General features: G+C 48.3%; 4 protein-coding genes across 4 annotated transcripts; 2 read left to right on the top strand and 2 right to left on the bottom strand.

Moving 5' to 3' along the window:
- Nucleotides 1-2,938: 2,938 nt before the first annotated feature.
- On the top strand, nt 2,939-3,862 carry PFICI_12667 (uncharacterized protein; the record flags this gene model as incomplete). The annotated part of the gene is made up of 3 exons (XM_007841248.1): nt 2,939-3,302; nt 3,447-3,652; nt 3,752-3,862. The coding sequence occupies 3 exons, from the start codon at nt 2,939-2,941 to the stop codon at nt 3,860-3,862; spliced, it is 681 nt and encodes a 226-aa protein (XP_007839439.1).
- Nucleotides 3,863-5,022: 1,160 nt separating this feature from the next.
- On the top strand, nt 5,023-7,398 carry PFICI_12666 (uncharacterized protein; the record flags this gene model as incomplete). Its single annotated transcript, XM_007841247.1, has 1 exon — nt 5,023-7,398. The coding sequence occupies one exon, from the start codon at nt 5,023-5,025 to the stop codon at nt 7,396-7,398; it is 2,376 nt and encodes a 791-aa protein (XP_007839438.1).
- A 471-nt stretch (nt 7,399-7,869) lies between these two features.
- On the bottom strand, nt 7,870-8,439 carry PFICI_12665 (uncharacterized protein; the record flags this gene model as incomplete). The annotated part of the gene is made up of 1 exon (XM_007841246.1): nt 7,870-8,439. The coding sequence occupies one exon, from the start codon at nt 8,437-8,439 to the stop codon at nt 7,870-7,872; it is 570 nt and encodes a 189-aa protein (XP_007839437.1).
- A 1,917-nt stretch (nt 8,440-10,356) lies between these two features.
- Nucleotides 10,357-12,609, bottom strand: PFICI_12664 (uncharacterized protein; the record flags this gene model as incomplete). Its single annotated transcript, XM_007841245.1, has 6 exons — nt 10,357-10,764; nt 10,790-11,197; nt 11,311-11,604; nt 11,683-12,222; nt 12,294-12,315; nt 12,446-12,609. The coding sequence occupies 6 exons, from the start codon at nt 12,607-12,609 to the stop codon at nt 10,357-10,359; spliced, it is 1,836 nt and encodes a 611-aa protein (XP_007839436.1).
- Between the last annotated feature and the right edge of the window lie 382 nt (nt 12,610-12,991).

The following is a 12,991-nucleotide window of genomic DNA, read 5'->3' as shown; positions in this document are numbered from 1 at the left end:
CAAAGGCACATGCAGCAAGCATCCAAATCTCGGACGATGCTACGTACCTGGATCTCTCTGCAACTTTGAGGTACCTATTGCCTACCCACTGGGCTACCTTGCCTGACTGCTCTCACTCAGGCTCTTCCTCGATGCGATTGTCTGTCTCTCTTCTTCCGCTTTCTCGTGGCCGATGCATATGCACTCCACTCTGAACTGGTGGCCTGCACTCTCTTTTTTGCTCCCCCACATGTGCACATACATGGTACATGGCGCCCCTACAGACTGTTCGGCGCGACGTCCGGACCTGGTAACATGTCCAGGAAACGCTTCTTGTTCAAGGCTACCTTCGCGTCTGTGTGTCGCTCTCACTTGTTCATTCCTAGGGAAACACTTTGGCCAGATCCCACCAGATCCTCCTAGCTCCTACCAGTGTACAAAACTTCGTGTGTCCAATCGATTACTCGCAGCAGAGGATGAAAAAGAGGGCAAATGCTACCGTTGGCTGAGTAAGTCCAAGTCTTTATTGCCTGCTCTGAAATGCGAACGTACCAGCCCCGAGTCGTTTGCTGACTTTAACCGCATCTAAAATGCGACTCGTCAATGTATCACCACCCCATTTACCCATCCATCGTCGCTGCACCCTTCTCCTGTAGGATACCTATACAAATGAACGTGCCAAGGAACACACCCATGTGTAACTCTAGATAACGCACCCTACATGTAGTACAGACATGGTCTGTGTGAAAGCTATGCTATGACGATGCTGGAAGGTGGATTCCCATCTATCTGCAATGTTGTGTAAGGTAGCGGGCGCACAGGGGGAGAGATTCGAAGATTTTTTTTTTTTTTCAAAACGTCATGGCTACCTCCTTTGCAGATACCACCTACATACATGCGTTCCTCTGTTTCTTTCCCGGACGGCCCTTCTCCTGCACCTCGACTACCGACAGCTGTGACGCACATCTTTTATATTCCCGGCCGGAAAGACAAAGTCTGTCGTGCTGTCTGTGTCTATGTGACTGACACTGACGGTTACGGCGGTAACCTGTTCATAAACCATTTTTCTCTCACCGCATCTTATAACCTATGAACCTTTTTTTTTTAAGCTTCCTCGCCTATCTGTAATTCGCGCGATTGATCATAACCACATTTGTTATGATTATCTACTGTACTTGCCGGGAACCGAACACGGCAGCTTTTCACCGCATTCTTGGTTGTATCGAAGCAATACGGACAGGCCTCACCGACTCAAGATGTAGAGAAAAGAGAGACAAGAAAATGTTGAGCTCGTATTAATGAACAGTCTGTGGGTGACATGTTGGTCAATGTGCGGGCACCTCGAGAGAGAGCGTGCGACTATGTGTGCAAGCTGTACACTGCGACTGGGTGGGTGGACATGTTGCCACACACACACTCACACACACACACACACACCTATCTCTACAACGGCCCCGTCCGCTCTTTTTGTCCGAGCGGCATCTGAGGGTTTTCTGGAAGGGTACCCTCCTCTTTCGCTGCAAAGATCGACGAAAGGGTATGAAGATTGGGTTGGTGTTTTGGCAATTCTGAACCATAGAAAGATATAACCCCCTCCCCCACCCAAAACAGCCAATAAAGTAAGCACACGATGAAATATCTCGGCCGATGACGAGGTCAAAGGTAAAAATTCAAGATAGCCGCCGTTTTCGCGGCTCGCGCACGGCTGCTCGCTTAAACACATATAATGCACCCGCCTCCGCCTCCGTTGTCATTGCGCGCCGGTCAAAGTAGACAGATAGGTTAGACAGAAGAGGCATGTGATGTGCTTGCCACGTTTTTTTCTTCTTCTTGTGCCTCCCACCACGTGCAATGATGCATCCTTTCATCAAGTCGTTCGCTACAAACTGTCATCGCCTGTGCCTGGAGAGCTCCATGAGGCAGGTCGACTGTGTCCCTTTTTTTTTTTTGTCCCTCCAGCGCAGTGGTCAAGAGGGCTCGGCCATCAGGATACACATGTCCTTCTCCGTCTCGGACTTCTTTAGCGAATGCGCCGGTCAGTATTGCCTTGCGATTGTGAGCACAGATACTGTTGATGCGTGGTATACTTCCGTGTTCCTAGGAGGTCATGGTCTGGAAGTGTCGGCAAGGTGGATATAATACGACTAAATCATTGAGAATAGAAATTCTTGTAGTTTACCCGGTAGGCTTGTAAGCAGCCGTGTTGCGCATGGTACTTTACGATCTTGAAGTTTTATTTTATATTCATGTCTATACAAGAAATAATCTTTACCTCGAGAGAATAGTTCTATGCTTCCAACTCATTGCGACGTGAAGGATTTTGGGAGTATTACGAATTTTCTAACGTCATGTAACAGTGCTTGATGAACAAACATAAAATTGTCAGTCTAGCATGCCTCCTGATCAAAATATACAATGTCTCTGTGATACCATTGTATGTACGAGTCTCGATGACTTGTGACCCAGAGACTTTGTTAGCGTTTCGGGGTTTCGACGACCAGCAGGAAGAATCGTCGACTGAGTCGCCGGAGTCGTCCTTATCGTTCACTTGAAGCTCTTCAAATACATTTGAATCGAAGCCCGTTGATTGGAGAACCATCTCAACTCATGCCGGTATAACGCCTTGTTATAAAGACGTGATAATCATCCATTCTTTTGGGGTGTCTTCTATAACGTATCAATTTTTCGTTTATGTGCAAAGTCAAGCTAGAAATCACGACATCATCAGCGCACTCCTAATTACCAACAATATGTTCCTAGACAATGATTTTGAACGTCTGTAGTTGTGGCCTGACATAGAGGTAAGGTGGAAGCGAACCGGTTGTAGTGCGGCTTAGCGAGCCGTAGGCAGATTCCGATGATCTAAACGCGTGCCAGAGACATTAAGACAGTGCTCGCTTGGGTAGTCAAAGCTCCCAGCTATCCCACTCCAACCCGTCGCGCCGCGAGTTCTTCGAAAATGAGCGGCTACACACGCAACGAAGTGATTGAGGCTGTGCGCTCCTTCTATACTTTCCTGGCGGGCCTCCCGCGCCTATCGGCTGACGACATCTTGGATCCGCCGGAACAGGGATGGCCTGATCTGACAGACGCGTATCTGGCTGCTCTGGGGAAGACACCGGTCGTGTGCGATCTCCTACGACACCTCCCGTACATTCGTCCCAACGGGCAAAACAATCAGCAGATTGCACCGTGGACGACAGCTACGAATTACACCGACTCCACTACTCGATGGACGCTAAACAGAGGCCTCATCGATGGCAATCTGGCTCCAATCGGCGCCGGGGATGTACCGCCACACGTGGCCGTCTTGACGTCTGGGAGTCGATACGGCAGCTGGCTTCTGCTGGACACCGAGACAGGCAAGTGACTGAATAGAGGGAGTGCTGACAACCCGTGGGTGTGTCGACACAAACGGTGTCGTCGTACTGGTTAGAGGGGCCCTAACCATTCTCCTGCTTTACTAGGCGCGATCACGGATTTCATCCAACAGGAGCGCCCTGAGCGGTCTGAGCCGGCGCAAGACAGCCCAGACGCGTGGCGCGCCTACCACACCAGGCCAGCAGAGGAGTTTTTCGAAGAGTGGAAGGACAAGTACCGCACGTTGGAGTGGGCACCCTTGATCGAGAACGCCGACGATGGCGTTGTAATTAGCTACGATGCTGGTTCCGAGGTAAGCTCAGTAATTGACACCGTGTTCCAGCATAATGAGAATCTTATTATCTCGTCTTCGTGTTGTATGTGGACCCTTCAGCTAATTCTGTTGGTCTAGGAGGTTCGCCAGATATACCGTGATCACGGCTGGCCGGATAGATTCGATCGCGCAGCATGTGCCGATGCGATTCGGCGGTGGGAAGGGAACACCTCAAACTATGAGCTGTAAGGCCGAGTCTTTCTATAGCATTTAAAAATCAAGATGATGCTACTGGCCAAGGTGCCTCGATACATGATTCTGCAAATAATTAGAAAACAGCTGAGACTCTAAACGTAGGAATTCACTTTGGCCAAGTCCTGATCCAGCTTGACGTTTAATCATATTTCAATGTAATTTTGTTCAGAAACTTAAAAGTATTTAATCAAAGGAGTCTGGTACGCATGTACTACTAGTAGTTTAAGCCAAAACGTCGCGGTTCGTTGACACCTGAGCTGGCGTGGTTTGTTATAAGCAGGAGAGACATATGATGGGGGAACTGGGAATGTAGAAAGTGGATAAGATAGCGATACCTCACTACTCATCCACCAAGATCATGGTCAAATGGAAGCTTGAAGCAAAAGTGAGGTGCTTACGTATCAAAGCAAAAGGGGCTGGTTGAAACAAGGCAGTGGCAGCCGAATGTGGAGACCTCAACGTCGCTCAACTGATTGAGACGGACTTCGATTCTGTCTTTCTCTCACAAATGCTATTCCGAGCGTGGGTCTTTGGGTTTCCCATCTGATAATGAATAAAAGATTGTCGGAAATATTTACCCATTAAAACTATATCCCGAGTGCTGAAGCTCAATTCGGGTAAAGCCGTTCTAAGACATAAGACATTGGCCTAGGTTTGATCCAATCAACTTGGATTGCTTTCCCCCCTCCCCCATGCTGTATAATAAGCAATGATTCTTGGCTCGATGTTCCAAAAACGATTGTTTCAGCACCAAATGACCGTTCAATGTAACTCGTACTGGCTACTGCCGGTCCAGTCAATTGTGTTCAGCCGCACAGCCTCCTGACAAATTCTGACATCCTGTTGTGTCTCGCTGTTCCTTAAAGACCTCTCATCCATGGTGTGCAAGTATTTGAGATTTCATCATAGTCACGAAAAGGCATACAGCCGGGTTTTCACAAGAAACATTAGACGATTCTTGCTGAAGCTCTACGTTTCGTGCTCTTATTAAGACAACCTTTTCGATTAAGGCCATCTGTGATGTCGCCTTCAGCTATTTGCCATCTCCTCCTTCTCGGTCTACTTTCTGTCGCCGCCTGAGACGGATGCAATCTCTGGCACCTTGAAATTGCGAGACAGTCGAATTCGATAAAAGCTCACAGTTATTTTGAACCATGTCATTCCAGTATGAACCACTCGACCCGTCGCGTCGTGAGATTCGACTCTTAACTTTGCTACCGTCTTGGGACGGCAAGATCAATGGGCGATTACATGTTGTTTCTCTCGACCTCGAGCAGCAGCCAGAGTTCCTTGCACTCTCGTATGTATGGGGCCACGAAGATGAGCCCGAACCGATCACCATCAATGGTGCGGGCTTCAAGGTGAAAAAGAACTTAAAGGCCGCGTTGCTTCGACTGCAAAAATCCGAACCACAATTGATATGGATTGATGCTATATGCATTGATCAGGGAAATGATCCTGAAAGCATCCGAGAGAAAAACTTTCAGATCCCATTGATGCGGGATATCTACACGCAAGCGTCACGGGTTATCGCCTGGCTTGGTGAGGGGAACGACAAGATTGAAGCTCTATTCCGATGGGTTCACCACGCGCGCCCCGAGGCGAACAAGCAGATCAAGTTCGAGTCCATCTCACCTGAGGTCGCCCCTCCATTATCCTCGGATCGCACTCGAACTTCATGCCAAGATGCAGAGACCAGCATCGAGGAGCAACGAAAGCTAGACATTGACGACAAGAACATATCCAAAAGAGATCTCACCAGCAATAAAGATTCACGTATAGATGACCTATCCCGTCTCACAGAAGGCGGGAAGGCGTATCTTGGATTCCTAGACTTCCTCCTGTTGCCATATTGGCAGCGAATGTGGACTTTTCAAGAGATCTCGCTGCCAAAGAGCGATCCTATTTGTGTCTACGGTACCCATACGGCCAATCTCTCTGTATTTCTTGACACAAGCAAAGATAGTCCAGTGCCATACAAATACCGACGTCATATACCCAAAGCTGAACTGGTAGATCTGGAACCTGCCAGATATGGTGTGAGTGAAACTGAATCCATAAGATTCACTCTGACAGCAGGGAAAATTAGGGTCATTCTCGACGGCATTCTGATAGCACGCCATAAAAATATGCGTGGTGATGGCGGTCTAGAATTGCCGGCGTTGATCAAGGCCACGATCGGACGCAAGTGTCATGATCCTCGAGATCGAATATACGCATTATTAGGGCTCGATTCGAGGCGAAGTCTTTTCCATTGTAATGTCGACTATGGTAAAGACATCTTGGTTGAGGAAGTTTTGACCCAGGCAGGCATTTCGAGTGTGGAATTTGAAGATCCTGAAGGAGCCTGGTTGTTTCATTTTTTTGGTATGAGGCCAACCCGGTTCTCTGACAATTTGTCATTGCCATCCTGGATCCCGGATTTCGACTCACATTGCCCTATCTCGAGTTTGATCAAACCGGCGGCAAAAAGCCTGCTACAAAGGTCAGCTCACGACGACACCATGCCTGCCACACACCAACGCGACTGCGTCGTGGTGGTGGGGCAGCCTGGCGTTGGTGTCGTGGTCGCTGGAGAGCCAAAGCACAGCACGATCCCAGCGAGCCTCCATCAACTTGCGACATTCAATTCTTCTTTGGAACAGAAAAGTTCCGGTGCCGATGCTCTCGGACCAGATGGTTCAGAAGAATGGCAGACTATGAAGCTTCCGGCTTCCAAGTCCAACGGGCCATATGGGAAAGGTGAAGAGTGTGAGTATGTAGATGCACACGTCAAAAAGGATCCTACCCGGCCGCGTCTGCGATACCTGTCAGGTAACCTGCCCTCGTTGCGCATGACTGCTCGCAAGCTTGGCCAGTGCCAGTCTCCGCGGAGCTTCGCGGAGGATTACTATTACAATGCTGAGCACGTCATGGAAATGATCCACACGCAGAAAAACCCTAGATCATGGAACCTACTGCTGGAGACGATGGACGCAGTGCCTGCATTAAATTCATCCGCCAGAATACCCAGAGACATATTTGCCGGGCTGCAAACGGAAGCGGCTTTCGAATTTGCGAAAGGCGAAATTGAAAGAGGGTTTCAAGACACAACTGCTTTCTTGAAAGGTTTGTTCGAGTCTATACAGGACAGCTGGGATGCTCAAACACAAACAAAGGAAGAAACACTGAAATACTACCTCAGAGTCTTTATCGGGTTCTGCGCTTTCGGTTTGAGTGGCAGGAGTGTTTTTAAAGTGCTTTTTCAGGAAGAAATGTATTTCAGCTTCGTAGGTGAGCCTGTCGAGGAGGGTGATGTTGTTATCATGCCTTTGGCTCCCTACTTTCACCCAATCGTTCTTCGAGAGGAAAAACGCACTGGTGGCATTTCTGCAGACGATGGTGATGAGAAACCATTTCATGGGACATGTGATGACATAATATGGCACAGAATGGTCGGGGCTGCTTTCATACGGGACTTGTTGGAGGAGGAATCAGAGATGGTTGCTCAAGTGGCGAAGCTGAGAGTTGAGGACTTTTACATTAGATGAAGATGAATCGATTGGCTTTTGACAACTGAGGACGTGCCGGGCGTATATTGACATGATCTGCAGTATACTGGAAGACTGTGACCGCTCTCGATGCGGCCGAGTTTTCTCCATCTCCAAAAGAGCTAGCTTTGTCCACAATGTCGCCCTCCTAAAATGCAATCGCTTCAACAACTATTTCACTCATTTCCAAAATAGTTGGTCCCATCATGCCAGCTCATATCTGGGCCCATAACGAAGCTTCCATCAGTGGAAAGCCAAGTTACGCTATTCCGCGTACCCGGGTTGCTCATTATTGGTGAAGAGATGTTTTCTATCAATGGTAAGCCGAGTGCTAGCTTCTCAGGTAAGAGAAATTCTCTGTAGGTTTTGTTTAAGGGCTCGAAACTTTGATGACCAAATGGAACCATGGTTTTACACCTCAAACATAACAGAAAATGTGGAAACTCACTTTAGGGCGGTCACGTCCGCATATCATCTGAGGGCGCACCGTTCGTACTGCTGCGCATTGAAGCGACAAGGGTCACGCTTTCTATAGGGACAGCTAAGGTTGAGTCCAGTGCGACGTTTTTTCTTGGGATATCTCGTTGTCGCCTTGAGCCCAGATGGTATTGACGATTTAAGGTCGCCGTTGTTGAGCCGCTTCTTGTTTGTTCCCGATTGACCACTTGCTTCGCCGCCTTGTGAGTGTCGGTGAGGTGCAAATTGGCTGGGATTTCCTCCACTGTAGGGTTGGTCATCAGCAGCATCAACATCAAGCATGTCATCCGTTTCCGGATACTCAGTCCTATCTTCAGCAAGCACATGTCCTTCTTCCTCCACAACAGCAGCCATCTGGCCTTTGACTTGCTCGAGGCAGTGTAGCACTCTGATTGGCCGCTCGAGACTGTTGATTTCAATACCAAACCATTCAGAGAGCAGGTCACCTGCAAGTCTCTCGAGACATATATCACCGTCATCCACCGAATCAGATTGGCCGTATTGGCGGTGCGAGAATCTGAAAATAACAAATAGACATAGACCCGATACTGCGAGAGACCTCATCACCATGTATATCTAGAAACGGGCCCTCAGCCACGTCGTCGATCAGCCTGTCATCCCACGACGCCGAGCACTACTCAGCTTGAACCGGGCCCGTTGGACAAAATTTCTATGGTCTGATCTTCAGGCTTTTATTTCTCCCTTGAACGTTATTTTCAACGACTAATTCGATCCTGGCGGCAACATGGCCTCGGTCGGATCTGGCACTGCTGCGGCTGGTGACAGAGATGGCGCGACACAAAAGTATGCATTTGTCCTACTCACATAGCCCCTATGGGAGACTAATAGTCTGATGTAGCGACCCGAAATGGACTCTTCACAATTATCTAGACGATCGCGACATATTTCCAGACAGAGTCACTCAGATAAGTCTGGGTCAGTGGAATCGCGACAAAGCAAAAGCACACGCGGCAAAGATTATTACGCAGACAGAACAACACCAATACAAGCACCAGACGCCAAAGGATCCTCGCGGGCAATCTGGACATTGAGACCACTAAAAGTGGCCTGGCGATGGGATACAAGCATGAGATATGTCCATTGCCCACTACACTATACTTGACCCCCCACCCCCAATTGATACAGCACCATAGCGCTAGTGGGATCTGCAACTCTGGTGCTTATTGCTAGAGAGTACCTAATAGTATAATAAATGGAGTTCCGCTATTGTCGACCACTTGGAACCTTGATTTAAAAAAATAAAAAAATAAAAAGAGAGACGACTATGCATCGGCCATCTTGGTGCCTTGGTCATAAGTCGTCTGTTCAATCGACAGAACATGAAAAGAGCGACCGCATCCGCTAAGGCCTAGTGATATATTTCCCGTGTTGAAGAACATTTTCCCGTATCCCCGAATCAAATTCTGCATGCCAATATGCAGTTTACTCGCTGAGGTATACGCCATGCACCAACCAACGAGGTCCACATGTCGCTTACCTACCGGTACTGTACCTAGTACTATCAATTGGCGGCCATAATGCCTTGGCCACTAATGGTCGAATGGACCCTCAAGGCTGAATCCAAGATTCGAGGCATCTCGCTATGGCGGGGTCTGCGGGATGACTTGTTCTATGACTGATGCGCCACAGTGTGGCTGGTTAGTGTCCTCGGGCGACACAATGGGGAAGGGTTATCAAGTCTGTTTATTCACACATAAATTTCGTAATAAATGTAGACCATTTGTAAATTATACTTTATTTTGGATACTGGTTGCATCAATAGTGGCCTTTAAATCATTTATTTTTGTTTGCCTTAACAATCCAATGAAGTAAAGGATCCGCGAATCCCTAGGGTGGTTCATATTTATTCCAAAATAGGCATTATTTCACACAACTGACCTGACACTGGGGAACGTTGCTGAGTATTAACATTGGCACTTTTCACGATATCTGAGAATTTGATACAAACCGAAATGATAAGATTGATTTCATGGCCTGGTAGTTATACATGAGCTTCGACTCCAAACGATAGCCAGAGTCGTTTCGGCATGGCCCCGGCCCCGACCACTCTTTGTGAACCGTTACATAATAATTGGTAACAAAAGGAATTACCATCACATACGACCATAGCTCTTAGAAAACTCGGCATCCCGTCCGCTCTGCCCTAGATAAACTGAGAAGCGCCGGATTAGTACTCAGATCGGTGACGGCTGGGGAATCCCCGGTGTTGTATGTCTTTTTTGCTATCCCAGAATACTGGGATCGTGGCTTTGCATTGGATAACAAGCATCGCTGTAGGAAGTGCAAAAATATTGAACATTTTTGTTTGTTGTGTCGTTTACTAGCTTCACACATGGAAGAAGAAATGTCCTCTTATAAGACACCAAAAGTGGACTTGATTTAAAACAGAAAGTGGAATTGACTGCTAACACACCTAAAAATAATTTCCTAGAAGATATCCTCTAAACTCTATTCCTCCTGTTACTCCTCATCAGCCTTTCTGGCCACAAGGTCTCCGATTGCCATTATGCTAGCTCCACCCATGATCTCAAAGACGGCAACGCCAACTCCAAAGTCCCTGTGTATCCAGTTACGCAGCTCAACAACCATTAAAGAATCAGTTCCATAATGGGAGAGACTATCATGGAGATCAATCTGTTCTAGTGCGACCTCGAGCGTTCGTGCCAGTTTTGCTGCTATGGCTTCAACCACAATGGCGCTGCGCTCAGCCGGCGTAGTCGCCTGTTGGAAAAGTGCTGCCACGTCCACCTGCGTGGAGACGGCCGAGTTCTTACCGCTGCCGTTGTGCAAATGGGGTGCATTGAATCCGGCAAAGAGTGGTCGGGGTGAAGATGTGGTGCGGCGTCTCTCCCAGCGCGAGAAAATACGCTGGCGTCAGCATTCCGATCTGGACTTGGCTGTGGTCGGTGTGCAAAACGCCTAAGCAAGGATCGCAGTAGTGCTCCAGCAATGCAAAGAAATCGGGCTCTTCGACGGTATACATGTGGGCGCCGTCATTTCGTTTCCGGCGGTACTCTTCGGTCTCGGCGATGATGCCAATGTTGCGCATGCGGCCGATGTCGACAGATACTGAGCCTCGACATCCAGTTGCAGATCGGTATCGAGCCAGTGCATCTTGGAATGAACACCCGGCCGCGTAGTGACTCTGACCGGGAGATCCGCAAACACCGGCGATTGAAGAGAGCATGATGAAGAAGTCCATGTCTTGCGGCAGCAATGAGTGCAAATTCCAGCTCGTGGCTACCTTTGATTGGATCGTTGTTGACCATTGCGTATAGCTCATATTCTCGGATACTGAATCCTGTGGAGTTATTAGCAAAAGTCTTGCCGGTAAGTGAAAGTCTCAAAGTGGGTTAATAGCTCACAGGCTTGATGCATCATGTGAACAATGGAAACCTGTGCAGATGCACATACCTGAAGCACCATGGCAGCGTTTATGCACCCCTTAATGGGGGGCATGTCTGTGGTACAATTGTGCAGCAATGCCGTCAAGTCGTTGGAAGAGGCTGCATCACAGCGTGGCGCCATCATACGCACACCTCTGCCTGCCAGCTCTCCAATAATTGCCAAGGCTGCCTGCGTCGAAGCTCCAGATCTGGATGGTACGATCAGATTTTTTGCGCCTCTTCCTACCATCCACGTGAGAATAGCGCGGCCAATGCCACCAAACCCTCCCGCAACGATGTAAGATGCGACTGGATCAAAATCCTAGGAACTCTTGAGAGTAACAAACTTCTTTTCGGTCGTTAGTTATTGCTGGAATCAATGATCATAGGTGAGACTTACTTGAACCAGGTCATCTTTGGAACTGTTCAATATGATTCGTCCTGTGTTTGTTCCGCTCTGCATGAGTCGGAATGCTTTCTCGACATCTGGAAGACCAAATATGTGCAAGGGGTCGGGACCGCTGATGATGCCTTGAGAAAGTAGGTCCAGAAGACGTTTCATCATCTGAGTGATTAACTTCGGCCTCGATTCTAATATGTGGACGAGATCCACAGCAGCAAAACTTTTGTTCTTGGCGAAACAGGACATTGGCAGGGAGGAGTTGGAGATGATATCTGCTTTTCCGATTTCCACGAAGCGTCCATAAGGGGCGATACATTCCCACCTTGCTTTGAGTTCCTCTCCAGACAGTGAATTGAGTATCACGTCGACGCCGTAGTCATTGGTCATGCGCATGACGCCCTTCGCAAAAGATGTATTGCGGCTGTAGAAGATATGGTCGGCAGGGATGCCAAATCGATCCATGAACAGCTTCTTTTTGTCATCATATCCGACAGTAGCGAAGACTTCAGCACCAAGCCACTGTGCAATACCAATTCTCTGTCGAAATCGCCCAAGCCATCCGTGATGGCTATGAGTGAAGTCACCGCGACATTGGCTTCCACACTCACAATGAAGACCATGATGCCTATTCTGTTTCCGGTCAGAAAGTATCAGCTTTAGAAACGCTTTCGAGATTGCTCCATGACGGTATTTTTTTTAAAAAAAAAAAAAAAAAAAAAGAAGAAGAGGAAGGAAAAGAAATTGTGTAGGGGCAACAAACAATGAGGCAAGCATCACGAAGCGGATGCCCTTGAGATAGACGATCTCTTTTGCACCGCCAGTATCCAAGCCAGAGTCCCTGTCCAGAGAAGACACATCATGATCGTTTGTCTGCGGTTCCAGCCCTCCAATAGAGATTGATGGATTATTGTTTTCCAACTTCATGATACCTATCGTTCGCAGATTGTTCAATTCCAAATATCACAACTGGGTTGAGTCAAAGAACTTGCCTGATAGAATGAGGAAGGCTCTTTGCACAGACCTGGGATTTCATTCGAGACAAGGAGTATGCGCGACTCTGCGGCGGGACCTTCCGCCGGCATACGCGAGGCAAAGAATGGAACCCCGTCACCGGAGACCCAATCGCAAATCCGAGCAAGGCAGTGAGTGGCTGTCGCCTATGAGTATCTGCATATTGCGCGCATAGCAAATTACTATGTATACATGTAGACTTCTGGTTTGGTTCAAGAATATTGCTCTCCAAGCCCTCCTAGACGCGACGGTTGCAACGGCTGTGGTGCCTGGTTGGCCCCAACGTTGCAGATGG

Source organism: Pestalotiopsis fici, assembly GCF_000516985.1.
Source record: "Pestalotiopsis fici W106-1 unplaced genomic scaffold PFICI_Scf_10, whole genome shotgun sequence".
Classification (NCBI taxonomy): domain Eukaryota; kingdom Fungi; phylum Ascomycota; class Sordariomycetes; order Amphisphaeriales; family Sporocadaceae; genus Pestalotiopsis; species Pestalotiopsis fici.
The sequence above is the reverse complement of the archived record's forward strand: the minus strand, read 5'-3'. Positions and strand labels throughout refer to the sequence as shown.